This window comes from Pongo pygmaeus, chromosome 12 (genome assembly GCF_028885625.2).
Source record: "Pongo pygmaeus isolate AG05252 chromosome 12, NHGRI_mPonPyg2-v2.0_pri, whole genome shotgun sequence".
NCBI lineage: Eukaryota > Metazoa > Chordata > Mammalia > Primates > Hominidae > Pongo > Pongo pygmaeus.
Genome location: NC_072385.2, coordinates 86,594,285 through 86,620,603, shown reverse-complemented (window position 1 = coordinate 86,620,603; position 26,319 = coordinate 86,594,285). Strand labels below are relative to the sequence as shown.

General features: G+C 45.5%; 1 protein-coding gene across 6 annotated transcripts in view; it reads right to left on the bottom strand.

Annotated features, from left to right (window-relative positions):
- Positions 1-4,563: 4,563 nt before the first annotated feature.
- Positions 4,564-26,319, bottom strand: part of STPG4 (sperm-tail PG-rich repeat containing 4) — a 64,705-nt gene continuing 42,949 nt past the window's right edge. For 3 of the 6 annotated variants that reach the window (XM_054472864.2, XM_054472847.2, XM_054472873.2), the window contains exons 7-8: positions 7,834-7,938; positions 4,564-4,708 (exon numbers count right to left, since the gene is read on the bottom strand). In XM_054472864.2, coding sequence (XP_054328839.1) covers positions 4,592-4,708; positions 7,834-7,938 — 222 coding nt within the window. In that variant the 3' untranslated portion in view covers positions 4,564-4,591. The remainder of the gene's footprint in view (positions 4,709-7,833; positions 7,939-26,319) is intronic. The other 3 variants (XM_054472906.2, XM_054472900.2, XM_054472913.2) reach the window with 2 other exon arrangements.

Sequence of the window (26,319 nt, the reverse complement as noted above, 5' to 3'; positions counted from 1 at the left end):
CCAACATGGTGAAAACCTATCTCTAGTAAAAATACAAAAAATCAGCCGGGCGAGGTGGTGCCCACCTGTAATCCCAGCTACCTGGGAGGCTGAGGCAGGAGAATCACTTGAACCTGGGAGGGAGAGGTTGCAGTGAGCTGAAATCGCGCCACTGCACTCCAGCCTGGGTGACAAGAGCGAGACTCCATCTCAAAAATAAATAAATAAATAAATAAAGAATCTTGAGATGAGGAGGTTATCCTGGATTATCCAGTGGGCCCAATATAACTACAACAGTCCTTATATAAGGCAGGCAGGAGGGTCAGAGTCAACAGGGGGAGATGTGATGATGGAAACGAGAGTGGAGTGATCGGAGGAAGGGCTGCGAGGAAAGAAATGCAAGTGGTCTCTAGGAGCAGAAGACAAGGAAGCCAACTCTCAGAGCTTCCAGAAGGAACCAGCCCTGTCAAAATCCTCGCTTTGGCCAAATAAGAATGATTTTGGATTTCTGACCTCTAGACCTGTAAGGTAATAAAATTGTGTTGTTTTGAGCAACAAAGTCTGTGGTCATTTGTTACAGCAGCCACAAGAAATTCATACAGAGGGTTGAGTGAATGAGCTACCCCAGCACAGATGGGCACAAGGGCTCAGGGAGGCCTTTGTGAACCTGCACTTTGGGGTATTCTGCAGTCCAGCTCCCGTGCCCAGCCCAGGAGGGGCTGAGGATTAGAAGCCTGAATAGGTGTGATCCTGCCTGGTATATTTCCAAGTGTCCACTCTGATGCTGTTCAATCGGGAAAGCTCCAGCAACTTCCCTCCTCCTTGCTGGCCTCAGTGACCTTGGAGGGCCTTGGAGCCCTGGAACTTCAGAGCAGGGATGAGGGGGCAGCGGCCAGCCTTCATCAAGCCCTGCACTCCACCTATGACCAGCACAGCTCCCAGCACATTGCCTTGCTGTCCCCCACGGCCTCCTCCCAGGCTGCTAGGCTGCAATGGGGTGAGGTGAATAGAATGCTTGTCAGCACCTGCCTCTGCCCCCACCCAGCCCACTCAGGTGACCAAAGATACAGTGTCATAGCCTGAGCTACCTTCCTGCAGTCACCCTGTCTGCCTACAGTTTTCAGGAACTAAAGTACACTTCCACCAAAGCAGTCACGCTGCTACCTTGCTCCCATGCTAGTTAGACCCCTTGGAGCCCCTACAACTGTCTAGAAGGATGGCACCTTTTTCTGGGCTCAAATATGGGCAAGGCTGTCGTTAACAAGACAATGAGGGGTATGTACTGGGAGGCCTTCCCCTACAAGTGCATCCCCAGGAGCCCCTTCTCTTGCCACTCCATCCTCCCTCCTCCCATCACCCATCCCCTGCTCCTTCCTTACTCATGCCCGCACCACCTCCCAGCCTCCCATTGTTCCAGCCTTGGCCCCTCCTGCTCTCCAGAGTTGCCTTTTCTCTGAGGAGGCTGCAAATAAGCCCAGCCAGGGTCTGGGGCTTGGACACTGGCAAGCCCACCCAGCCCTGCTAAGAAGAGGGTGGGACGGGCAGGCCATGAGGCCCTGAATCCAGAGCCCAACCCCTTCCCTAGAGCCTGGCAGGTTCTACACGCCTGCAGCCCTGCCCTTGGCCAAAACCAAGGGGTCTGTAGGGACCCCAGCCAAGAATCAGGCCAGCAAAAGCGCATGGGTTCAGGCCCTTGCTTGTGCTTCTCCCCAGAACAACTGTTGCCTGGTCATGGTCAGGCACTAGCTTTCCCCAGAAAATCATGTAGGAGTGCAGTTGGCCGGCACACCAGGGATCAGGAAGCTGAGATCAGCAGAGGAGAAGGAGGAGGGCCAGGGGCAAGGAACCCTATCTGGGCAAAAGCCCAGAGCAGGAAGAAACATCTGCTGGGGGAAACGGAGGCAGCCCGGATGGCCCTGCAGAATCTTCTCCATGGGTTCCACCTCCAGGGGAAGTCTCTGCAGGCCCCCACCCTCTTCCTGCAAGCTGGTGTAAACGCTCTCCCCTTATGATTCCGACAGGGTCCTCATTCTCTCCCGGGACGTCAGAGAGCTGCCCTCCACCCCAATTACACGCACCTCACACGGGCTCCCGCAGCAAAGGTCTGGGCCCTTCTGACCACAGCTTGTGGCCCAGGCGCAGACCCCTGACCCAAGCTGGCCAACTGGATTCTCTCTTCTAGGAATTGGAGACTTGAACCAAGGAGGTGCCGGTTCTATTCTTTTAGAATGTTTACTCAGAAAGTGATGAGGAGAGGCTGAGGTTGCCACATTTGATCCTCTATAAAGAGGCAGTGAAAGATCCTACATAAAGAGGCAGTGAAAGCCAGCCTCCAGAGGGAGAAAAAAGCAGGCCTGAGAGTGGCAGAGGGGAGACCACGAGGCCTGAGAGAGGCGTGGAGGGGAGACCACAAGGCCTGAGAGAGGCGTGGAGGGGAGACCACGAGGCCTGAGAGAGAGGAGGGTAGACAATGAGGCCTGAGAGGGTGAGAGTGAGAGCAAGCACACACACACACACACGCGCGCACACACACACGCGCGCACACACGCGCGCGTGCACACACACACACACACACACAGAGAGACCTGAGAGAGGCGGAGGAGAGACCATGAAGCCTGAGAGTGAGAGCAAGACACACACACAGAGTGAGAGAGAGAGAGAGAGAGAGAGAGATGGTTCTTGCCAGCCCCTGGTTTACACTTTTGTCGATGAGATGCCTCTAAATCCTTACAATCTGACCCCCTTCTTCCCCTTGCTAGTTTGAGGGGTTTCTCTAACCTTTCCATCAGTGAGCTTTGGCTAAGACACACATGGCCATCTCCCGCCTCTATCTCATTCTAGAACAACATCTGAGTGCCAGGTGCTGCCTGAGATGCTGCTTCCTAGAGAAAACACCCTCCATCAGAACCTCCAGCCATTACTTTCGATCATGCAGGGGACTTTAGCCCACTTGGAGAATAAAAATGGAAACTATCTTCCCTGCAGCCATCTTCTCATCAAAGTGGGACAGGAGACACTATCCTGAGACATCAGTCTGATCTTCCAAGTGTCTGTTTTCTGCTCCAAAGGAATGTAATGTAGGGCGTTTATTCCACAAATGTGAATACATTCCAGGAGATGATAGCCTTCCCTTTCGCCCCTCAACAACCATTTTACAAGGGCCTGTAAGTCTACAGCTTTGTTGCAGCCAAGAAGAGACATTCCCTTTGGTTGGAGCCCAATTCAGAGGGCAGTTGCGGAAGGAGGGTAATGTGTGTGTGGGAGGAACAGAGGGATTCTCGGGGGAACCAAAGCAGGGACCTAGAGGAGCCAGCATCATAGCAGTTAATGGGGAGGGGCTGGGCTATTTACTAAAATGTAACAAAATGTAAGCATTTTATTAGCTCTTCATTTTATTAGCTTTTTAAAAAGACCCTTTGCAATGATTTATGAACCACTCTGGAATCTCCCTAGCCTTTGCTGAGACACCACTGTCATGCATAGGATCCGCCTAGCTAGAGCCCCTTGGGCAGAAAGCATGTGGTCCCAGCCTTCTGAGGACCCTCATCCCCTCCCACACCCTCACCTGCACCCTCCACTGTCATTGGTCCAGACTGCCTCTGTTCCCCTCCAGCAAATGTTTATTCCTGCCCTGGGCCTTTGCCCAGATAGGCTTCCTCACCCCTGACTCTTTCCTCTACTGATCACAGCCTCCTGATCCCTGGGGTGCCGGCCAATCTACCCTCCTCCGTGCGGGCCACCCCTTACCTCCCAGGCTCAGGCCACACTGCCTTCTCCTTCCTCTGAATGCCTGCGGCCTTCCTTGTCACAATGGCTCCTCTGTGCACCTGGTGCAATGAATTGGCAGCTTCCTGAAACTACAGCTCGTCTTCCTGTTGGAACTGCCATCCACGTGAGGGCAGCCCCTGAGCTTCAAACACAGGGCAACTGGCGGGAGAGTCTTGGCACAGCTTGTATGGCCTTCCCCCAACCGGCACTACCCCACACTCCATTTCCGGCACAACCCTCCCCAAACTCAGTCACATGCTTCATTCATCTTTGTTTCAAGACTCCACTCTCCAACCCCAGCTCGGCACCTTGCACATAGCAGATACTCAAAATGTTGTTGACTGGAAAACACAAATATTCATCAGATTGAATCAATATTGTTCTTTTCAGGGGGTTCAAAGAGAGAAAGAACCAGTTTTTGGGATGCTGTGATGCTCAGCTTGGCCTCTGTTTAATGCTGACTACCCATGAAGTCTTCAAGAGGGCCATGAGGCCTTATAACCCTAATGCAGTTGAGTTCCAGCTAGAGAGAACAAGGCCACACAGAGCAGAGACCAGACATCTCAGGGCCTGTCCAAGAGCAGCCCAGGGCACAGTCTGTCCGAATCTGCTCTTTGGTAATAAGCATAGTGAACATATAATTTATTGCTCAGACCAGGACACTTTTGAGAGAGAACTGGTAATTATGCTGGGACTATCCCAGATAAGCAAGCAGGACAGTCACCTCAAGCAATCAATCATGTTCTGTGGCCAAACCCCTCCAAGGAATAGACAAAATACAGTTTTCTAAACACGAGAACGTGCTAAACCTCAAAGTAGAGCTTGGTGCCAAGATCGCTTTATTTTAAAAGCTAATTGTGTTGTTGAAGAAAAGGCTATGTTCTCGGCCCATTTTGGCTATGGTCGGAGACTGCTTAGGGAATTGTCTTAAAGTTGTATATGCTCCCGGGCCTGGGGTTTTCTGAAAACAGAGAAGAAAACAGGGACTGATGAGACAGTGAAACCAAAACCCTGAGGCTCCTGTGCCTGGCTACTGGCTTGGATGTGGTGGACAAATTCCCCAAGGATGAAGACCAGGGCCACACCAGCCTGGGCTGAAGCCTGGCAGACCCTCGAATTGGAGCATGTCCTTGGAGCAGAGGCTGCTCCTGTTAGGGGCTCACCATGAGGCTGGAGGGGGGCTGAGAGGCCAGACCAAGCCAGGGGCCACCTAGAACCTGCTGGGAGAGGCGGGGTCACATGCCACCTGCATCTCAAGGCACACCTTCTCCCAAAGGGCACTTGGCCCAGGCAACTCCTATCCCAAGGAATGCCATCATCTTTCCCCCTGGTGACCTCAGCCTAGTAAGAAGTGAGTGAAGAGAATTAATTCTGAACCTGATTGGTCTAACTCAAAAGCCCAAATCGCCTCTCAAACTCGGGTTGGGTTTTAGTCATTGACCCAGAGTTATTAAAGTAAGGTGTTTCTCAACCAGGGTCCATGGACCCCAGGGTCAGAAGTGTTCTCAAGGGATCCACGAGTTCTAATTTTTAAAAGTCATGTTTTTGTTTTTATAAAATGCTTGAACAAATATTATTATTTATTTATATATTTTTTTGAGACAGAGTCTCGTTCTGTTGCTAGGCTGGAGTGTAGTGGGTGCGATCTCGGCTCACTGCAATCTCTGCCTCCCGGGTTCAAGCGATTCTCCTGCCTCAGCCTCCCAAGTAGCTGGGATTACAGGTGCCTGCCACCACCACACCCAGCTAATTTTTTTTTTGTATTTTTAGTAGAGATGGGGTTTCGCCATGTTGCCCAGGTTGGTCTTGATCTCCTGACCTCGTGATTCGCCCCACCTCCGCCTCCCAAAGTGTTGGGATTACAGGCGTGAACCACAGCACCTGGCTGGGGTTTTTTGGTTTTTTTTGTTTGTTTTTGTTTTTCTTGAGATAGGGTCTCACTCTGTCACCCAGTCTGGAGTGCAGTGGCAGGACCTCAGCTCACTGCAACCTCCACCTCCTGGGCTTAAGCGATTCTCATGCCTCAGCCTCCTGAGTAGCTGGGATTACAGGGGTGCACCACCACACCTGGCCCTATTTTACCAATTATTTAAACAAAGCTTCTCTTCTGTAGTGATAAAATACAAATAAATGCCATTTTCATAGACTAAGACTTCAATTTCTTAGGTCGGTGTCTCCCATGCTGGCGGCACATGCACATATTCTTGAAGTCCGAAGGCATTTGAGACACCAGTGTAATGGTTAAGATCAAGGGTTTTAGAGTCCAACAAGCCTGAGTTCCAGTCCTAGTCCCACCACCAACAGCTCAGTGGGAGCCTGGGCATGGGCTTCTCATACCTTACCCATCAAACAGGGCAGAGTACCTGCCTCCAGGGGGCTATGAGGCTCACTGGTGTCTCTCTAAGACAAAGAGGCTTGGACAGGCCAGCAGTTAGCTACCACCACTATTATTTTTTACTATTATCACCTACTTGTCATTTCCACCCTGCCCTGCAGTTTCTTATCTCTTCAGGAAACAGCGAGAGTGGAGCAGAGCAGTCAGTCCAGAGCACATGAGATCAGCTGCCTGCAAAAACCGCTTTAAATGACAGGATGTTTCCCTTGCCAAAAGCAGAGGAGCAGCCTGGAAATCTAATCAAGTCCTGGCCAAACGTCAAAGGAAGCTGAAGCCTTTATTATTGCTATTAATGAGGGTTCAGCGTGCATGTGGAGTCCTGGGAGGCCAGGGCAGAGAACAGAAGGTTCAGGGGGCCTGCACCTCACAAGGCCACCCCTCAGGAGGCTGCTGGTTGGGGTTCAGCCACCTTGAGAACATCAAGCTCAGTTCCCCTCCCCTGATTTCACTGCCACCAACAACCTTCTGGTTGTCTTCAGCTTCCATGAAAATTTTCTGTAAGGGAGAGACTCCACCAATCAGTGCTCCAGTCACCAGGCCCGTATGGTGAATGATTAGAAGTTAACACTACATCTTCTGTTGCCTGGGAGTTTGGTTAGCATGACTCAGTGTTCCTGAGAATGCCCGACCCCGTGGGCTCTGACAAACATGTTTCTGGATCATGGTGATGCCACTAAGGTGTGTGGATCCTCCAGCATCCTGCTGTCAGTCTGTCTGCAATTTCACTGGCAGGGCCTCCCCATTATCACTCTAGCTAAAGGCTGTGCTACCTTACTCTGCTGCCCAGCAGCTCTGGGGCAGAGATTCTGAAGGCCATGGCCTGGGACATGGGCTAGGTAGGGCTAGGGGAGGTGATTTGCAGCCCAGGCAGTGGCAGTACTAGTCCTCTTCTACCCACCGCTCCAACTTCTCCTCCTAGCCCCTTGACTCCCCAGGGTGGGCCCATTTTCTTACAGGCAGAATTTGTATTTCTGTCTCCCCAGCCACCTCAAATGAGTCTACATACCAGTCAGTCTTGGGGACTTTCAGACTGAGTTGCAGACTGAAAGCAACAAAGCTATGGGAATTAAAACTGTCTTTTGACATTAAAAATAAAAAAAATCCACTGTTGGTAAACTTCACGTTATGCTTTTCTAATCTTTCCCGGTCTTCTCTAGGTTTGGAGGAGTCCTGCATGCTCCCAGGATCCACGTTCTTTGTATCTCTCCATGGACTTGAGCCTCTTCCCTGTCTGTCCTGAGTTTTGGGGGGTGGGGTGATCGCTAATGCCTTAATGGTCCCATTTGGTTCAACAAAAATGTTTCTGCTTCAAATTTTGCTTCCTTGGGCTCCCAGAAGCCACACACATTCTGGCTGGTGGGAGGCAGCCACTGCAGGTACCCCCAACAAAGCATCTAGTTGGTAACATTGGTGGCTGATTAATGTGCTGCTTCCAACTGGCCCCATAATTCAGCCACAGATTTTGGGCCTGGAGTCACTCTGAACCTGAAGTTGGTTGAGAACTTCCAGGTATTTGAGCATTTCACTTCTGATTGCCTTGACAGGCAACTGTATGTACCAGAACTGTATACACATGATCATTCCCCCATCTCACCACCGCCCTGTACCTCCCACACACATAGAAACAGAAAACCTACCACCATAACCATACCCCTGGGGGTGGGGGGCGGTCTGTCTTTCCGAATACTTACTGAACAGCTGGGCAAGAATCGAGGGACTCTGGATTGAAAACAAGAAGTGATAGAGCTTGTTGGAGGTATTTTCACATTATAATGACCTGGACCAGGGCCTTCATGCTATTGAACATTTAAAAAATTGCTTCATTATTATTGTACATTTGATATATTTTAAGGCTTTGCCTTCTACAAATAAACATATGAATCACTGTGATATAGTAGAAAAATCCCATATTTGGTCTCGAGAGATCTCTTTAAGGTGTGAGCTGGGACAAGTCATTGTGAAACGGGAGTAACTCCTGCCTCACCTTCCTTGTGCATGATGGTGAGGAGTGAAGGAGGGTTAGGTGAGCGGTTCCTGCCTCCCTTGTCCCTGCCAGGGTCCCTGACGCCCCGGGGCTCCCAGCCCACACTCAGGTCCCCCGTCCCCTCACAGCAGCATGCATGCCTCATGCTGTACTTGTCCCTCTGACTGTTAAAGGTGACTTGCTGCTCCAAGCTGTTGGCTTCATAAAAATGCTTATTCTTTCATATACATGTCATATATGTTATCTTAGTCCAAAAAAGTATTCATGGCAATTCATTGATATAAGCACAATGCTATGAGATAAACATAAATAGGTGAACACAATTTTAAAAAGACAATCAATCCAGTAGGAAAATTAGCAACAGGCCATTCATAAAGAGGATATACAAATGTTTAATGAGCAAACTTCGAGGAAGGAGGGCTTTAACCTCATTTATAACCAAATAAATTCTAATTTAAAAAGCAAACTTCCTTTTTTTTTCCCATGGGATGAGGAGAAGGGGGTTCTAAAAATTAAAAAAGGTTAAGAAAGAAGAGAGAGGAAGGAAGAAAGGGAGGGAGAAAAGGAAGGAAAGAAGGAAGGGAAGGAAGGGAGAGAGGGAGGGAGGGAGGGGAAGGAAGGAGAGAGGGAAAGAAGGAAGCCAAAGCTTTAACAACCAGCACAAGCACTCCTTATGATGCTGGCAGAAGCATCAATTTGCTCAGCCTTTCCAGAGTGCAATCTGGCAAGATATTAAACAGCTTAAAACATATATGCCTATCCAGAGAGGGAGAAAGAAGAAAGAGTGGTTATTGGTTGTTGCAGGAAACCAGGAGACAAATGATGAGTCTTCAGCCTAGAATGTGGCAGGGAAAATGGGAATAGCCCAAACACCACACTGGATAATGCTAACATGATGTTCATCTTTTTTTTCCCCTAGTAATTCACTTTTTTCTCCTCCATTTTCAAATAGCTAGGGTTCCTTGCCTCAGGAGTGGGACAGGGCAAAAAACAGAAACAAGTGTTTTTCTAGCATGATGTCTTGGATCTGTTTCTAAATAATGCAGGAGTTAGGGGAAGTGGGTGGGAGTATTCACCTAAAACACTGGCCTAAAATTGAACATTGTTGAATTGTTGACTAGGTACATGAGGTTTCAATACAGTATTCTAAGTTGTATATATTTTTCAAGTTTTCACAAAACGGAGTTTAAGACAATGTATATTTATTATTTTGACTCAGCAATTCCAGTTTTAGGCATTCACCCTAAGAAAACAATTGAGAATGTGTGCAAATATTTAAACACAAAGACTGTAACATTGTTTCCAAAAGTGAAAACCGGGAAATAAACTAAATAATGGATAATATGTGCCTGGTTAAATAAATTACAATGCTTCCATCCAGCAGTCCAGTGTTGATGAGTTTTTATAGACATAACTACTCCCAAATGTCATTAAGTCAAAAGTGCAAGCTGAACAAATGTGCATTAAAAAAACTTGGAATGAAATTATCTCAGAATGTTCATAAACAGTAGTTTTCTTGGGGTAGTGGCGTGCTGAATAAAAAGGAAACCAAAAATATTTTTTGCTTACATGCATTTTGTAATTTTTCTACAATGAACACGAGTGCTTCTGAAACAAGAAAACAAGACACTTAATGTATAGATAAATGACTATGGAAATTAGGTAAAGAAGAAAAGGGGCCAGGCATGGTGGCTCACGCCTGTAATCCTAGCATTTTGGGAGGCCAAGGCTGGTGGATCACTTGAGATCAGGAGTTCAAGACCAGCCTGGGCAACATGGTGAGATCTTGTCTCTAAAAAATATAAAAATTAGCCAGTTGTGGGGGTGTGTTCCTGTGGTCCCAGCTACTTGGGAAGCTGAGGTGAGAGGTCAAGTGAGGTGAGCTGCAGAGGTCAAGGCTGCAGTGAGCCATGATCATGTCACTGCACTCCAGCCTGGGAAACAGAATGAGACCCAAGAAAAAAGAAAAGAAAAGAGGAGGGGAGGGAGAATGAGAGGGGAGGGAGAAGGGTAGGGGAGAGGAGGAGAAAGCGAGGGGAGGGGAGAAGAGAGAGAGCCAGCAGTAAGGTCATAATAGGGACATGTATCTGTAAGATCCTTATAATAGGTAAGGCTGGCCACAAATGAGCGCCACAAATTTCGCAGAACAAGCACTGCACTGCAGACTCTCCATGGTTTGTTGTTTGTTTGTTTGTTTTTGAGACAATCTCACTCTGTCGCCCAGGCTGGAGTGCAGTCACGCCATCTCGGCTCACTGCAAGCTCTGCCTCCCAGGTTCAAGCGATTCTTCTGCATCAGCCTCTCAAGTAGCTGAGACTACAGGTGCGCGCCACCAAGCCTGGCTAATGTTTGTATTTTTAGTAGAGACGGGGTTTCACCATATTGGCCAGGCTCGTCTCGAACTCCTGACCTCATGATCTGCCCGCCTCGGCCTCTCAAAGTGCTGGGATTACAGGCGTGAGCCACCGCACCCAGCCCTTCCACAGGATTTAAAGTAAGTCTTTCCCATTCTCTCTGGCAGGTGGCACAGCCATGTAATCGGGGCTGCCATTCTCAATTACTCCACCATGAATGGAGTCTGTTATTATCAGCCAAGCACACATCTGATAATCAAGGGATAGATGCGCCTCATCATTTTACAACTCATGGCAGAGAGATGAAAATAGTCATGTTTTCAAACTGATGTATACGTGTGACAGAGGTTGCTGTCAGGGTGAGGCTCTCTGTTTGGTGTGAATTCTGTACTCACATTGAAGAAATCTAAGCCATAATAAACACAAAGAAGCAAAACGCCAAGAAAATCTGCACAGGAACAGTTTGTGCAGGAGCCTCTCAGTTTGGCCATAATAATGCAGTGCTCTGAAGCCAGATGAGTAGCTGGGGCAAGAGATGATGCTGAGTGTGCTACCATTGATTCCACACGTATGATGGCCATCTGCAGAATGGCTAAGAAAGGAGCGACCTGCCCCTTTTCCCCAGGCCTAATGCGGCTTTGCTTTCTAAAGCTTCCTAGTCTCAAGCTGCCTGGGAGTCCAGGCATGAAGCCTGATGAAGCATGATGCATTGCCATCCCATCCAGCAGTTTCCTTGCATGGACTTGGTCATCTGAATCAAAGGGACTAAGATGTGCTGCAGAAAGAAGTTACTGAACGCTATTCCACATGTGGCAGATGGGATCTTTAAGAGGGAGCATTAGGGAAGTGGATATAAGCCCAAGTTCATATTCTAAAGCCACAGGCATGCTGCGGCAAAGCCGTGACTATTCTGAGACTGCTCATGGCCGGGCCCTGCAATGGCCAGGAAACAGCTCTAGCAGAGTCCCACTGCTGCCCCATCCGAGGACGGCTTGAGTGGACAGATGGCTCAGGATGTGCCATTTCTGAACCCAGTTCAATGGGAGGGTGTTTAAAACAAGAGGGACATTTGAACCATGTTCTCCTCTTCCTTAAAGCTGAGCACTCTGCTCTCTCCTTTACTGGGGATCCTCAAGTGTGATCTAGACCTTGGGTCTCACATTGTGTATGATACGTGTGCAGAGGGAGGCCTCGGATTCATCAAGCAGCACTAAGCATCTCTTCCACAAATCAAATGGGCCGTTTCTTAAACCTTGCTTTTGTCAGGGTCATGCTTTGGCAACTGTGGGTTTCCCAAAGCTAAACCTTTCAAAGACCACTGACAAAAATTCTGTCTCTAGGGGAGAACAGAGTAGTCACCTTCCTAGAGTCCTAGAACTTGATGTCAAAAGAAACAACAGGGAACTTTTATAGTATCTATTCCTCAGCTCTGGTACATTACATCTCAACCCTCCTGATGAGAATATCACTCTCTTCCCTTTGAAAAAGCCCTATTTAATTGTGCTTTTATTTGAGGGCAACTTTAACCAATAGGAGCTGTAAGGATTATTACACAGATGAATAAAATACTCTCTTTGGCCTCTGGGGAGTTTGGAGTCCAGTGAGGGATATAGGCAGAACCAAACAGAAACACCACAAAAGAATAAATGGAGATAGGAGGGGCTGAGGTGGTGCTGAGCAAGAGCTGAGCTATCTGCCTGGCTTTCAGATGCCAAACCAGGCTCTGGTGTAACAGGGCTGTCTTGTTAAGTGTGATCCCAGTGGGTTACGGGATGTCGCCAAGGCCAGGAGCTTTCATCTTGCTGCAAAAGACTCAGACTTTCCTGGAGAGCTCCTAGGTCTCTGTCATACCACGAAGAAGCCTGGCTTATTGATTCCAACTTCTGATGGGTCATAATGCTGTGTAACATTACAGGCCTTTGGTAAGCCCGACATCCCCTGCCTGCACACACTCCTCCCCAGGGCTGAGAGGCTGGGACTGGTTAATCTGTATAATCAATACACTCCTCCGGAGTGAAGACGTGTATCACTCTGGGGCAGCCCAGGGCAGCCAAATGCCAGATGCCTCCTAGAGAACGTTAGAGTAGTTGAAACTGTCCCAAGTTGTTAGGCATCGAATTCTATACCCCCCAATCATAAGTCCTATGAATTTCCATTGTGTTGACATGGCTTCCATGCTGAATACTGTCTCTCCCCAGTTTTTAAGGTCTTATGAATTTGGAATTCCCGGTACCTCAGTATGTGACCTGATTTGGAAACAGGGTTGTTGCAGATGTAATTATTTAAGCTGCAGTCATTAGGGTGGGGCCTCGTCCAACATGGCTGGTGTCCTTTATTAAAAGGAGAAACGTGGATACAGAGACATGCTCACAGGGAAAACACCATGTGAAAACAAAGGCATGGAACTCTAAACCGAGGAAGACCAAAGAATGCCAGCAAGCCACCACGAGCTGCGAATGAGGCATGAACAGATTGTCCCTCACAGCACTCAGAAGGAACCCACACTGCCAACACCTTTGGCTGGGACTTCCAGTCTCCAGAACTGTGAGACAACACATTTTTGTTGTACTGGGCACAATAAATACCCGGTTTGTGGTACTTTGTTATGGCAGCCCTAGCACATGAATACATCAGTGTTCAGCTCATGTCTTTATTCAGCCAATATACATTGTTCCAGGCTGTGGGCTGGAAGCTGGGAATACAGTGGTATATGACTGTCTCCTAACAGCTGCTCTCTCCTCATTTCTTAGTGATAGAACAACTTTTAACTGGGCTTATGTCTACCCAGAATAAGGATTCACTTTCCCAGCCTCCCTGGCAGCTAGGTGTGGCTGCATGACCAATCCTGGGCCAATAGGATGGAGGTGGCAAAGGTGCATGCAGATTCCAAGGGGAAGCCTTCAGGAGAGGGCATATTGTGTTTCTGCTCCACGCTCCTTCCTGCCTGCTGGGCCCCTGGTTCCCTACTCTCTGGGACCATGAGGATGGAAGCCATGCTCAGCAGAACAGCCCATAGGAGGAGTCTGATGCGGTGGAGTTACCACACCAGCCCTAAACTGCCGACTGCAGAGACTGTATACAAGAGAGAAATCAATTCCTATCTTGCTTATAACATTGTTATTCAGGGTCTCTGTTACTGGCAGCAGAACTTAGTCCTCATCGACCAGGTAGGCGTGGATTTCGTATGCTCATGAGCCTCACATTCTAGCAAGGAAGGCATACCTTACCAAAAATGAATAAATAAATAAATCACAAACGTGGGGAGTATCACACAAAGGGATGTATAGGATGCTATGGAGAGCACCTCAGAGAGTAAACCCATCTGGTCCAAGGGGTCCGAGAAGCCCCTCAAGGAAGTACATTTGAGGCTGGTGGAAGGGTTTATGGGAAGCTGTGTTGGGAAAGCTAGGCCAAAATGGGCAGGGCCTCGAGGACAAGCCTAGAGAGAAGGATGTTATTCATTTTAACCTCGCTGGGACAAATTCACTGCATTGCAAAAACAAAATAAAAAGTGTTAACTGGACTGTGCTGATTTAATTAGTAGAAAATACCAAAGAACAGATGATTAGTGGTCGCCGGGATATCTTAATCTGTGTGCAAGTTAACAGTAGGAATTCTCTTCCATTCAACTTTCTGAACCATGAATATCCCAGGGGGTTAGGGACTACTGCTAGGTTGAATGTGTCAAACCTCATTAAAACAAAGCTTAAAAAGTCAAATCCACAAATATTCACTGAAACCTGCTGTGTGCAAGGTATTTAGGCCAGGGATTCTGGCAGATGTTAAAGACATTTCATCTAGCATCATTGACTTCAGGGTGCCTGCAATCTAGTTGTGAAGACAAGGATAAAAATCTAGTGAAAATCCCAATATACGAATTAAGGAACCACCACCACCACAGCAACCAAAAAGCAAACTGTCACAGAATAGAATTCAATACGAAATGCGTGAGTATACCAACTCGGAGGGCTTATGATGAGTTCACAGTGAGGCGAGGCCACGGGGAGAGGCAAGTGATATGAGGAAGCTCCACGGAAGACGGGTCTGGAGTAACCCCTTGAAGATAGTGAAGACACAGGTGGACAGGGAGGGAGGGATATGAGGGGGAAAGGCACGGGGCAAGCAGGTAGAGACTGGCAGAGTGCACTCAGATCCATGTGCAAAAGGGATTTTTAATCATTACTATGTTACAAAATTTGCTTTTAAGTTGTTAAGACAAATGAGATCATGTAAACTTATGAGGAAAATAAACCATAGAGCAAATCCTTTAATATGAGATATGACTCAATCTTACTCCATGGTAACCAACTTGAATTTGCTAATCTTACTTTAAAAAAATCATCTTTCTCCAGAAAGTGCACGCATTCTATTTCCCAGGTGAAGAATCTCTGTGCACTGCTATGGTCTGGATGCTGATGTCCCCCCAAAATTCGTATGTTAGAACCTAATGGCCCCTGTGATAGTGTTAAGACGTGGGGCCTTTGGGAGGTGATTATGTCATTAGGGCTTCTTCCTCATGGATGGGACTCCTGCACTTATAAAAGAGGCCTGAGGAAGCTTGTCTGCCTTCCTCAGACAGGAAGGATGCTGCTTTCTAGCTGCATCCTCTTATGGCGGAAGCTCTTATGCCCTTCACCACGTGCAGATGCAGCTAGAAGCACCATCTACGTGGAAGAGGGCCCTCATCAGACACCAACCTTGATCTTGGACTTCCTGGCCTCCAGAACTGTGAACAATATATTTCTATGGTTTATAAATTACCCAGTCTAAGGTATTTTGTTATAGCAGCAGGAATGGACTAAGTGGACCAAGAAACATGAGGTGTGTATTCACAGATGTCTGCATAGGCTCCTGTCAAAAAATGCACTGAGGGGCTGGATGCAGTGGCTCACGCCTGTAATCCCAGCACTTTTGGAGGCCCAGATGGGTAGATCTCTTGAGGCCAGGAGTTTGAGACCAGCCTGGCCAACATGGTGAAACCCCATCTCTTTAAAAAGAAAAAAAAAATGCACTGAGGGACCTGAAATTTCAACTTTCTCAAGTTAACACCTTTTTGCTTTTCACGTGTGTATGAACATGAGAATGGTTTTTACAGTTTGATGGCAGATGTAAACATCTAAATGTCACCATGTATTTCCGGTTTCTGCAAGCCTTCATTCTGAATTCTCGTTTACAGACAGGAGCAGGTTAAAGCCCTTTGGGTGCTGGTCTTCCAGGCCTTCTCTCTACCCTGACCCAAAACGGGTTCAGCAGGCAGCCTTCACTGCTGCCCACTGACAGCTCCCCACAGACCGGAGAGCCAGAGAGCTGCCCCCTCCCTGCAGCCATCTCTACTTCACAGCATTCTTTCACACACCTACTTTCATTTGATCCTCATGCCAGCCTGGTGCAGGAGGTGCTAATATCTCTATTTAACAGATGAGAAAGTGAGGCTCAGCGGGGTTAGAAACCAGTGATTTAGCGTTTCAGCTGTGGGAGCTAGAGCCAGTTACTGGCCTCGCTTCTCAGTGCTGGAAAGTATCCGTACTTAGTTCTAAGCTGTTTTTCTTTAAAATCGTAAAGCTAAAGGGAATCTAGAAAGAGCACATAATCCACTCCCATTTATCTTAGCACAAACAACTTTCAGTTGATATATTGAAAAGAGAAAGGGTCAGAAAAAAATTATGACCCCAAATATCTATATATATCCATGCATTAAATACAAGTAATAAGCAGCATAAACTGAAATTACTACATGGGGTGGTAAAAATGATCTCCCCAAATCTGGTGTGTGTGATACACCGCTCAAAAGAGGAGAAAAAAAAAAAAAAAAAAAAAAAAAAAGCCCCTCAGCAAGGAGGACAGAATCCTGTGTGGAGGTGGGTACAGAGAAAAGCTACAGCCACCTCTCTGGGCACTCAAGAGAAGGTGTGTGGCAGGGCCTGTGCAACTCAGGAAATTCTAGAATTCTGTAAACACTGGTCTACAGGTTCCCAAGAGAAGGGGGAAATACACGCTGGTGGATGGGGTAGAAGCAAACCTATTAGGGGCCAAAAGTTATTCACATTTGCAAAATTAGTAATTGACGATACCTCTGAAGTCTACCTTGGTACTGTTTATTTCCGCAAAGAGAGAAAATGTGACGATCTGGGTTTCTAGTTAGGCTGCCGCATGGGAGGGGCAACACCAAGTGATCACAAACCTGCCCCGCCTCAAGGTGCAGCTTTCACAGGAACACACATGCCAAGGACGCCCAGGTAATTCAGACTGGCTGTAGGTGTTCACTGCCTCATCCTCTGTTTTTTAGGAGGCCGCAGGAGAAGGCAACCCACAATGGTTTGAAATCTGAGGCAGTTCCGGCCTCAAACTTGGACAGGGCTGGCAACTGCCCTGAACCCTCTCCTCCCACTTCCCCAGGCTGCTGCCCCAGGTGTGAGAGCTGCCCTGACAACGCAAATGGCTAAAGCCTCAGCACTGGCAGGAGCAGGACTGGGAGGTTCTTCTCTTACATCTCCCAGATGCTTTGCTAACAGTAGGAGAGGCAACTTCAGACAAGTGAGGCACCAAAGGAATGAAGGGCATTGAGAAGAATGGAAATCTGAAAGGCCATCTTTCTATTTTCATGCCTCTGTCCTAGAGATTTCTTTCATTTAAAATAGCATGAGCACCCTCTTTTTGCAGTCCAGGTAGTAGGTAGGTGTTGTCCCGCTTCCTGGCATTCTTTCCCTAGTCTCTGGATAACTAAGGTCACTCCCTCAGCGTGGGGTAGGGCAGAGCACCTCACACCACACATAGAGATGGGTAGGGGACCTAGACTGACCAGAGGATCCCCTGCTCCTGATCACAGTGATTGGCCCAGGGGCAGGCACCTGACCCTAACTGGCCAATCAGAGGAGCCTGCCTTTTCACATTCCTTGCTAAATGGGCAGGGTGCGGCCCTAGTGCAGCCATTTTGCCTAGCCCAAGGGATAGCGCGTGCAAAGTAGGAGAGAGAGGAAGATAAAACAGTACCTAACGTGCCCAGGTTATAGGCACCAGTACATTCCACCCCACCTTTATGTTTTTATTTTTTGCTTAAGCTAATTTGGAAGGTTTCTGTCGATTACAACTGAAAAAATTCTAACCGATACATTCACTCTGCTGTTCCCAGTCAAGAAATTGTTATAAGAAAGTACAGGAAATTCTTCACGCTCACAGCTGGACGGCGATACATGACTCGGCTGATAACGCTGTTGGGAAAGCAGCACAGATTTTTTAAGAAGAAAAATTGCCAGGATAAACATCATTTTCTTAAAAATTCTAGCACAGGCCAGGCGCGGTGGCTTACGCCTGTAATCCTAGTACTTTGGGAGGCAGAGGTGGGCAGATCACCTGAACTCAGTAGTGCGAGACCAGCCTGGCCAACATGGTGAAACCCTGTCTCTACTAAAAATACAAAAATTAGCTGGGCATGGTGGCGGGCACTTGTAATCCCAGCTACTGGGGAGGCTGAGGCCGGAGAATCGCTTGAACCTGGGAAGCGGAGATTGCAGTGAGCCGAGATTCCGCCACCGGACTCCAGCCTGGGTGATAGACTACGTATCAGGAAAAAAAAAAAAAAAAAATTCTAGCACGTCTATAAGCTATATTTGAAATGTTATATTTTTCCCAAAATGTTACCCACAAGTAAAACATATTTGAGGAGGTTGAGACTGGGACCTACTTTAATCATCTTAGCTTCCACATTCCATTCAAGCAGAAATCAATTTTCTGGTTTACTCAACCAGACTGTGTTTATTAATTCTTTTTCTGCTCCCTTTGGAGTTTCAAACTATCAGCTTAGTTTTTAATTGAACTAATTCCTTAAATGCTAAAACAGTTGGAATGATTCCGCAGCGTTTCACAATGCTAGTTTGAGGGCATAGTCTATGCCACAGGTCTGATACTTTCGAATTTTTAAAGGTGACTGAAACAGATCATGTAACGACCATTTGTATCTGTACCGACTCCTGTTTGTCTAATCCTTTCCTTATTCTTTATAGGCCTGTCAGGTTTTAAGAAATACAGAAACGAAATATTTCTGACATCAAAGAAACCCACTTTTTTTGTTCCCACTATCAGGAAAGATGTGTGTCTCATTTTTCACTATATATACAACTAAGAGAAACAATAACTGCAAAGAATCTGCTTAGTAAATCACTAGAGACCCCAAACATCATACGAATGACTGAGTCCTAATTACGTAGCAGAAAGTGGGACTATTTTTATTTAATAACAAAGTGTTTTCATCTTAACCATATTGATGGCTCTTTTCCTCAAACACTGCCTGTTTTCCGCTTTTAAAAATTATATTTTGGGCTGGGCATGGTGGCTCACGCCTGTAAACCCAGCACTTTGGGAGGCTGAGGCGGGCGGATCACTTGAGGTCAGGAGTTTGAGACCAGCCTGGCCAGCATGGCAAAACCCCATCTCCACTAAACATGCACAAATTAGCCAGGCCTGGTGGCGGGCACCTGTAATCCCAGCTACTTGGGAGGCTGAGGCAGGAGAATTGCTTGAACCTGGGATGCGGAGATTGCAGTGAGCCGAGATCGCGCCACTGCACTCCAGCCTGGGCGACACTGCGAGACTCCATCACAAACAAACAAAATTATATTTTGAAATACTGTGAAACCAATGGAAGAGAAAGAAACATAAGCAATCACCTTTAGTCACTGTGTCTCAGCATAGCCATTAAAAGAATTTTAATGTATTTCCTATTTTTCACACACATGATTTTTCTGACATTAATCATAATATACATCTCAATTTGATCCTGCATTTTTTCACTACACATTAGATCATAAACATTTCTGGTGCTATTTTAATAATTTTCACAATCATTGTTTAAATGGCTGCCAAATATTTTTTGAGTGGATACATAATATTCTTTTAAAATGATTTCCCCTCTGCTATTAAATTGTTGCTGCTGTTATCTTGCTGTTACAAATTATACCTTTAAAAAAAATTAAAACTCTTATAGCCACATTTGAGCAAATTATCCCTTGATCATATCTTTGTATAGGTGAATATTTCTGTATTTAAGATAATTACTTTAGGAGGGTTTTCTTAAAGTAGAATTTGTGGGTGAAAAGGCAGTTTTTATACCTTAATACATACGGCCAACCTCCTTTCAAAGAGTTGTATTAATGTATACTCCCACCAGCAATAGACAAGAAAAGCACTGAGTCTCTACAGTCTCAATGCCAAGTAGATGGTGGTGGTGGTGGGGAGGGGTGGTCTTTAGAAAAAGAAAATCTTCTCACTCTTTTTTATTCTAATGGGATTAATAAGTAGTCATCAAAAAGTAGTCCCTATATGTTCAAAGAAGTAGTGCAGAATATCTGATATCCTTAATGCCCACATTTTGAAACACATTCAGGAGGGAATAAAATCATGCAGTTTTTAGGTAGATCAAGAGACTTATTTAGGTCACTTATGAAAGCAATAAAATCAATTAAAGGGGAGGAGTGAAGGGAGGAGAAACTACAAATGAAAGTTTTCCTTTGTCCAGTTCTCTTGAATGAAAATGATTAGGATTTGTTCCTCTTTAAACCATGCTGTTGTGAGTGAACCACACATTTTGGTCTTGGGATTTGTGAGGCTTGGTCCTTATTAAGGAGCTAAGAGTGAATGGTGTCTGGTAGAAGTTTTCAACACAATGTTTTTCTGTGGGTAAAAAAAAATGGCCCTTTTTACTTATGGTAGAATATGTCCTCTGGCATCTACCCCAAAAGGCACATGTAGATACTCTCCTCACAGACTTTCCTATGGACAAAAAAATGATGCTGATCCATCACCAATGATTCAGTTATTTCAAAAATAACTTAAATAGCCAATAAGTATACAACTTTACATTGGTAATGTGAAGATTAAAAATCATTTTTCAACCAAATTCCTTACCAGTTGTTTCTCCACCTACACTTGGGGACAAAATATAATTCACCTGAATCCCTGACACAAAGAAGGCTGCATGTTTTGTTTTGTTTTTAACAAGTGAGAATAGCTCCTCTATATCAAGAGGCCTTCGGGCACATAAGATCCTAGAGCATTTTTAAATTCAAACTTAATGTACTTTTGATAACTAAAAAACTAAGTAGTAATCTGCTATGCCTTCATATGGTCATTATTCATTTTTTCATAGGTTAACCTTTGAGATTTTGTTGTCGTTTTGTTGTTTGTTTTTGAGACGGAGTCTCGCTCTGTCACCCAGGCTGGGGTGCGGTGGCATGATCTCCGCTCACTGCAACCTCTGCGTCTCAGGTTCAAGCTATTCTTGGGCTTCAGCCTCCCAAGTAGCTGGGATTATGGGTGTGCACCACCATGCCCAGCTAATTTTTGTATTTTTAGTAGAGATGCAGTTTCACCATGTTGGCCAAGCTGGTCTCAAACTCCTGACCTCAAGTGATCTGCCCACCTCGGCCTCCCAAAGGGCTGGGATTACAGGCGTGAGCCACTGTGCCTGGCCTAACTTTTGAGATTGTATGTATAAGTGACTAAAATATTTCAGTGAGTTCATTTTCACTGATCATGTTAAGAAAGGAAAGATGGGTGCCTATATGTATCTTCTATAACTAGCCTCATTCTCAAAAGTATTTGAAGAGACTAGGTGAATGTCTATAGGTCTCTACTATATTGTACCAGATCTACAGGTCAGATTTCTGGTGATTGTAGGTTTCAAGTATATCAACATTGAGGCAGCCTATCCTAAGTCAACAGGGCTCAAATGACACTACCACCTTAGAATGCAAAACACATTTCAGAAGAATTAGAGAATTAAAACTTTTTTGAAAATCAAAAGTACCAGCCTGGGCAACATAGTGAGATCCTGTCTCTACCAAAAAAATTAGCCAGGCATGATGACACACACCTATTAGTTACTCAGGAGGCTGAGGTGGGAGGATTGCTTGAGCCCGAGCCCAGGAGGTTGAGCCTGCAGTGAGCCAAGATTATGTCACTGCACTCCAGCCTGGGAGGCAGAGCAAGACTATCTCAAAAAAAAAAAAAAAAATCAAAAGTAAAAATTAGAAGAAATTAAAGTGAATATGTCTCTGGAGGGAATTTTTTAAGTAGTAGAAGAAATGAATAAGGGAAAGATACATAGATCTCATTCATTAATTCAACACATTTTTTCAGCACTATATGAGGTAGTGGGCATTGATAAATAAGGCAGACAACAGTCCCTTCTTTCATGGGACTTACATTCCAGAAGATGACAAACTACCTAATTTGATGACACAGACATTTTACATTTTAAACTTCTGTATAAATAAAATACAAGCAAAAGGAAAAATCCCTGAAAAACTTCAACAAATGTAAGTGCTAATATCTCTTAACTATATAGAGTTTAAACAAATCAACAGAAAAGAATACTAAAACTCCACCCAATAGATAACTGGGCAAAGACCATAACCAGAAAGTATACAGGAAGGGCCACAAGTAACTGGTTAATAAACACTAATTAGAATGCATAGCCATAAATCAATCAAACATATTAAAACAACTAATATGTTAAAAAAAAATTAAAACAACAATCATATGAAAACAAATCAAACATATGAAAACAACATTTTTAAACTATCAAATTAATGAATATTTTAAAAATAACGATAAACAAGACATACAAATTTGGTGAAATGAGTATGCTCTTGATTGCTGAAGGTCTGTCAAAATTTATCAACAACATGTATATAATCTCTAGTAAATCCCATTTGTGACAATCCATAGAAAGTGATGCCCAAATATAGGCCTGGGCAAGGTGGCTCACACCTGTAATCCCAGCACTTTGGGAGGCTGAGGCAGGTGGATCACGAGGTCAAGAGATCAAGACCATCCTGGCCAACATGGTGAAACCCCATCTCTACTAAAAATACAAAAAATTAGCCGGGCGTGGTGGCGGGCGCCTGTAGTCCCAGCTACTCGGGAGGCTGAGGCAGGAGAATGGTGTGAACCCGGGAGGCAGAGCTTGCAGTGAGCCGAGATCACACCACTGCACTCCAGCCTGAGCGACAAAGCAAGACTCATCTCAAAAAAACAAAAACAAAAACAAAAACAAAAGTAATGCCCAAATTTAGAAAAGACTATGCATTGAGCTGAGTGTGGTGGCTCAAGCCTGTAATCCTAGCACTCAGGGAGACAGAGGCAGGAGGAGCTTAAGCCCAGGTGTTCAAGACCTGTTTGGACAACACAGCAAGTCCCCATTTTCAAAAAAAACATAAAAATAAGCCACGTGCGGTGGCTCATACCTGTAATCCCAGCACTTTGGAAGGCTGAGGTGGGCAGATCGCTTGAGGCCTGGAGTTCGAGACCAGCCTGGCCAACATGGTAAAATCTCGTCTCTACTGAAAATACAAAAAAATTAGCCAGGCATGGTGGCGGGCGCCTATAATCTCAGCTACTCGGGATGTTGAGGCAAGAGAATAACTTGAACCCAGGAGGCAGAGGTTGCAGTGAACCGAGATCACATGACTGCACTCCAGCCTGGGCGACACAGCAAGACTCTGTCTCAAAAATAAAATAATAAAAATAAAAGACTATATGCATGTCTTATCACAGCATTTGTTTTTTATCTGAGCATTGAGTACCAATGTTCTTGCATGACAAAGTTGTATATGTAATCAAAAGTTATAACACAAATTATCCAATGAACTGACCACTTACAAAATTATATTCTATTCAAATATCCCTCCCTGCAGACAGGTTCATGTCTTTGCGAGTCAGTTTTACTCCCTCATTCTTAAACGATCATCCAACAATACATTTTTTAATTTTTTTTAAGACAGAGTCTTGCTCTGTCACCCAGGCTGGAGTGCAGTGGTACGATCTTGGCTCACTGAAACCTCCACCTTCTGGGTTCAAGCAATTCTCTTGCCCCAGCATCCTAAGTAGCTGGGACTACAGGCATGCTCCACCATGCCCAGCTAATTTTGGCATTTTTAGTAGAGACAGGGTCTCACCATGTTGCCCAGGCTGGTCTTGAACTCCTGACCTCAAGTGATGTGCCTCCCTTGGCCTCCTAAAGTGGTGCGATTACAAGCGTAAGCCACCATGCCTGCCCTATTTCTGTTCTTGTACAGCCTTTTGTTTTACCTGGAGTCAATTAGTGCCTCATTTTTTTTATTGCACATTTTGCTACGTATATTTTCTTCATTTTTCCCAGTCATATCAGCTGTTCTTGTGCCCCCTTTTCTTTCGAAACATTCCTTCTAGAGTTTCCTATTTTCTTTTTCTATTATATCGATTGGTTTCTCTTTCAGCTTGCTGCACAGTGGTCAACCTGGGACATTTCCTCACTACTCCTCTCCCAGATTATATCTACTTTCTCCTGGGTCCCATGCCTTCCTCTTTCTGGATCTGCTCCTTTGTTTTGCTGTATTTATCACCAGCAGCATCTTTTAAAATGGTATTTGGGAGGTAATTTTTATGAGTTTTTGCATGTTGAAAGTCTTTGTTTTCACAATTCATTGTTAGTTTGGCCAAATATAGAATCCTAACTGGAAAATAATGTTCCTGTTCTCATCTTTCTGAGGATGCTAATTGTATTTTTAAAAATCTTCCCCTTCTATTCCCAGAGTTCTATTTTCAACCAGGTTTCCAGCCTTCTGTCTGTTTATCTCCATCTCTTGTTCACATTAAAGGCTTTTTTTTTTTTTTTGAGACAGAGTCTCGCTGTGTCACCCAGGCTAGAGTGCAATGACGCGATCTCGGCTCACTGCAACCTCTGCCTCCTAGGTTCAAGCGATTCTCCTGTCTCAGCCTTCCTAGTTGCTGGGATTACAGGCGCACACTGCCATGCCTGACTAATTTTTTGTATTTTTATTAGAGACAGGGTTTCACTGTGTTCCCCAGGCTGGTCTTGAACTCGTGAGCTCAGGCAATCCACCTGCCTTGGGCTTCCAAATTGCTAGGATTACAGGCGTCAGCCACCAGGCCCGACCTAAAGGCTTTTCTTACTTGCATGGTAGAAACTCTAGGTATGTGGCTAGGATATGTTGAGATCAGACAAGTGAATGGCAAATCCAGTCTTTTTCCTAGGGTTCCCTAAGTGTTGGGATATAGTGTTCTTTCCTCTGGGTTCATTGAGTTTTTCCGGAGGATAAACTCCACCAACCTTTTGCCCAAGGGGCCTATGTCCAGTGGCTGGCCTATGCTGTGGTTTGAATGCATCCCCTCCAAAATTCAGGCATTGTCAACGTGATAGTATTCAGAGGTGTGGTCTTTAAGAGGTGATTAGGCCCCTAGGGCTCCCTGCAGATCTAAGGAATAGAAGGATATTCAAATTGCACAAAATAATGGTTTATCCCACATAAACAGGAGCTCCATTTATTTAACATTCATTGTTGTAGAGTTTCTCTGAAACTATTCTATTTCACATTTATGTCAAAATTGTTCATCTTATACGAATCAACAGACTTATGTATTTTACAAGTTAAACATCTGTTAAAATTCCCAAAATACCAACTCTGTAAATTTTATTTTTTCTTATTTTGTAGAAGGTTTTACGGAATTATCTTAAGGCTACTGTCTAAAAGCATAGCACACATGTTCCATGCACTGAAAGAACAGTTAATAATGACATAAGTGGGACACTGTCTCACATTTCTCCCTCTTTTCAGTTCCTTTTCTTTCTCTCAGATATCCTAATTCTTGTCTCATTTATGTTCCTGGGAGCATGGCAGAGAAGGGGAGAGAATCTGATAGGTCACTAATGCCTTAGTATGAACTTGATCAATATTTTCCTCCTTTTGGGAGCTTTTGCATGTAGAAGAGGACATGTGAAAAGACAAAATCCTCCACAAAACATTTCTCAACAGTTAAATCAAGGGTGGTATATGTCACCTCTTGGGCTCTCATATCAAAATCTCTACCTGTGGAGTTTCAGGCATTGCTGCGTGATTGAGAAAGATATAAATACAAATTTCCCTTCCTGGGCCCCTCAACTGATGAATACCTTATGGAAAGGCTCTTGGACCTAAAAGCTGAGAGGACACCTAGCACTTTGGTTTATTTGATTTTTGCTTAGGATGTAGGCTCTGAGAAATGGGTATGGGTGCCCCTTGCCTTAACCAAGCTTTCTCTTCACCCATGCCCTCTTCTCCTTCCTCTGCCTAGGGTCGGGCACTTGCTGGGAAGCTTATCAAGCAAATGTATTGGAAAATTTTGGAGGTGGCTGTTGGAAGAAAGAAGATGCATGTGGTTTTTTGTTTTTGTTTTTTTCAGAAGGACTTTCGCTCTTGTTGCCCAGGCCAGAGTGCAATGGCACGATCTCAGCTCACTGCAACCTCCTCCTCCTGGGTTCAAGCGATTCTCCTGCCTCAGCCTCCCGAGTAGCTGGGATTACAGGCATGCACCACCATGCCTGGCTAATTTTGTATTTTTAGTAGAGATGGGGTTTCTCCATGTTGGTCAGGCTGGTCTTGAACTCCTGACCTCAGGTGATCTGCCTGCCTCGGCCTCCTAAAGTGCTGGGATAACAGGCATGAGCCACCATGCCCGGCCCAACAGATAATGTTAAATTGAGTCATCAGTGTCTAATTTGGGGCGCCATGTTTCAAGTTCTGCATGTAAGCCCATTTGTTCCCACATTAGCGAGACACACGCCTTGTGAATCACAGACTCTCATTTAATATGTATAAGTTTGTGTGTGCTTGCATGCATACACATTGGTTGGATAACTGACCTTAGACTATCCCTGTCCTGTTAAAGCACAGAGAGAGCATTGATAAAATGTCTCACTTGCCTTTGTATCAACAATGCCTACTTGGCATAGGGTGTCACACACATAAGCATCCAAAATGATTTCTGGAACAGATGAAAGAACTTGCATATGAACTCATTCTACT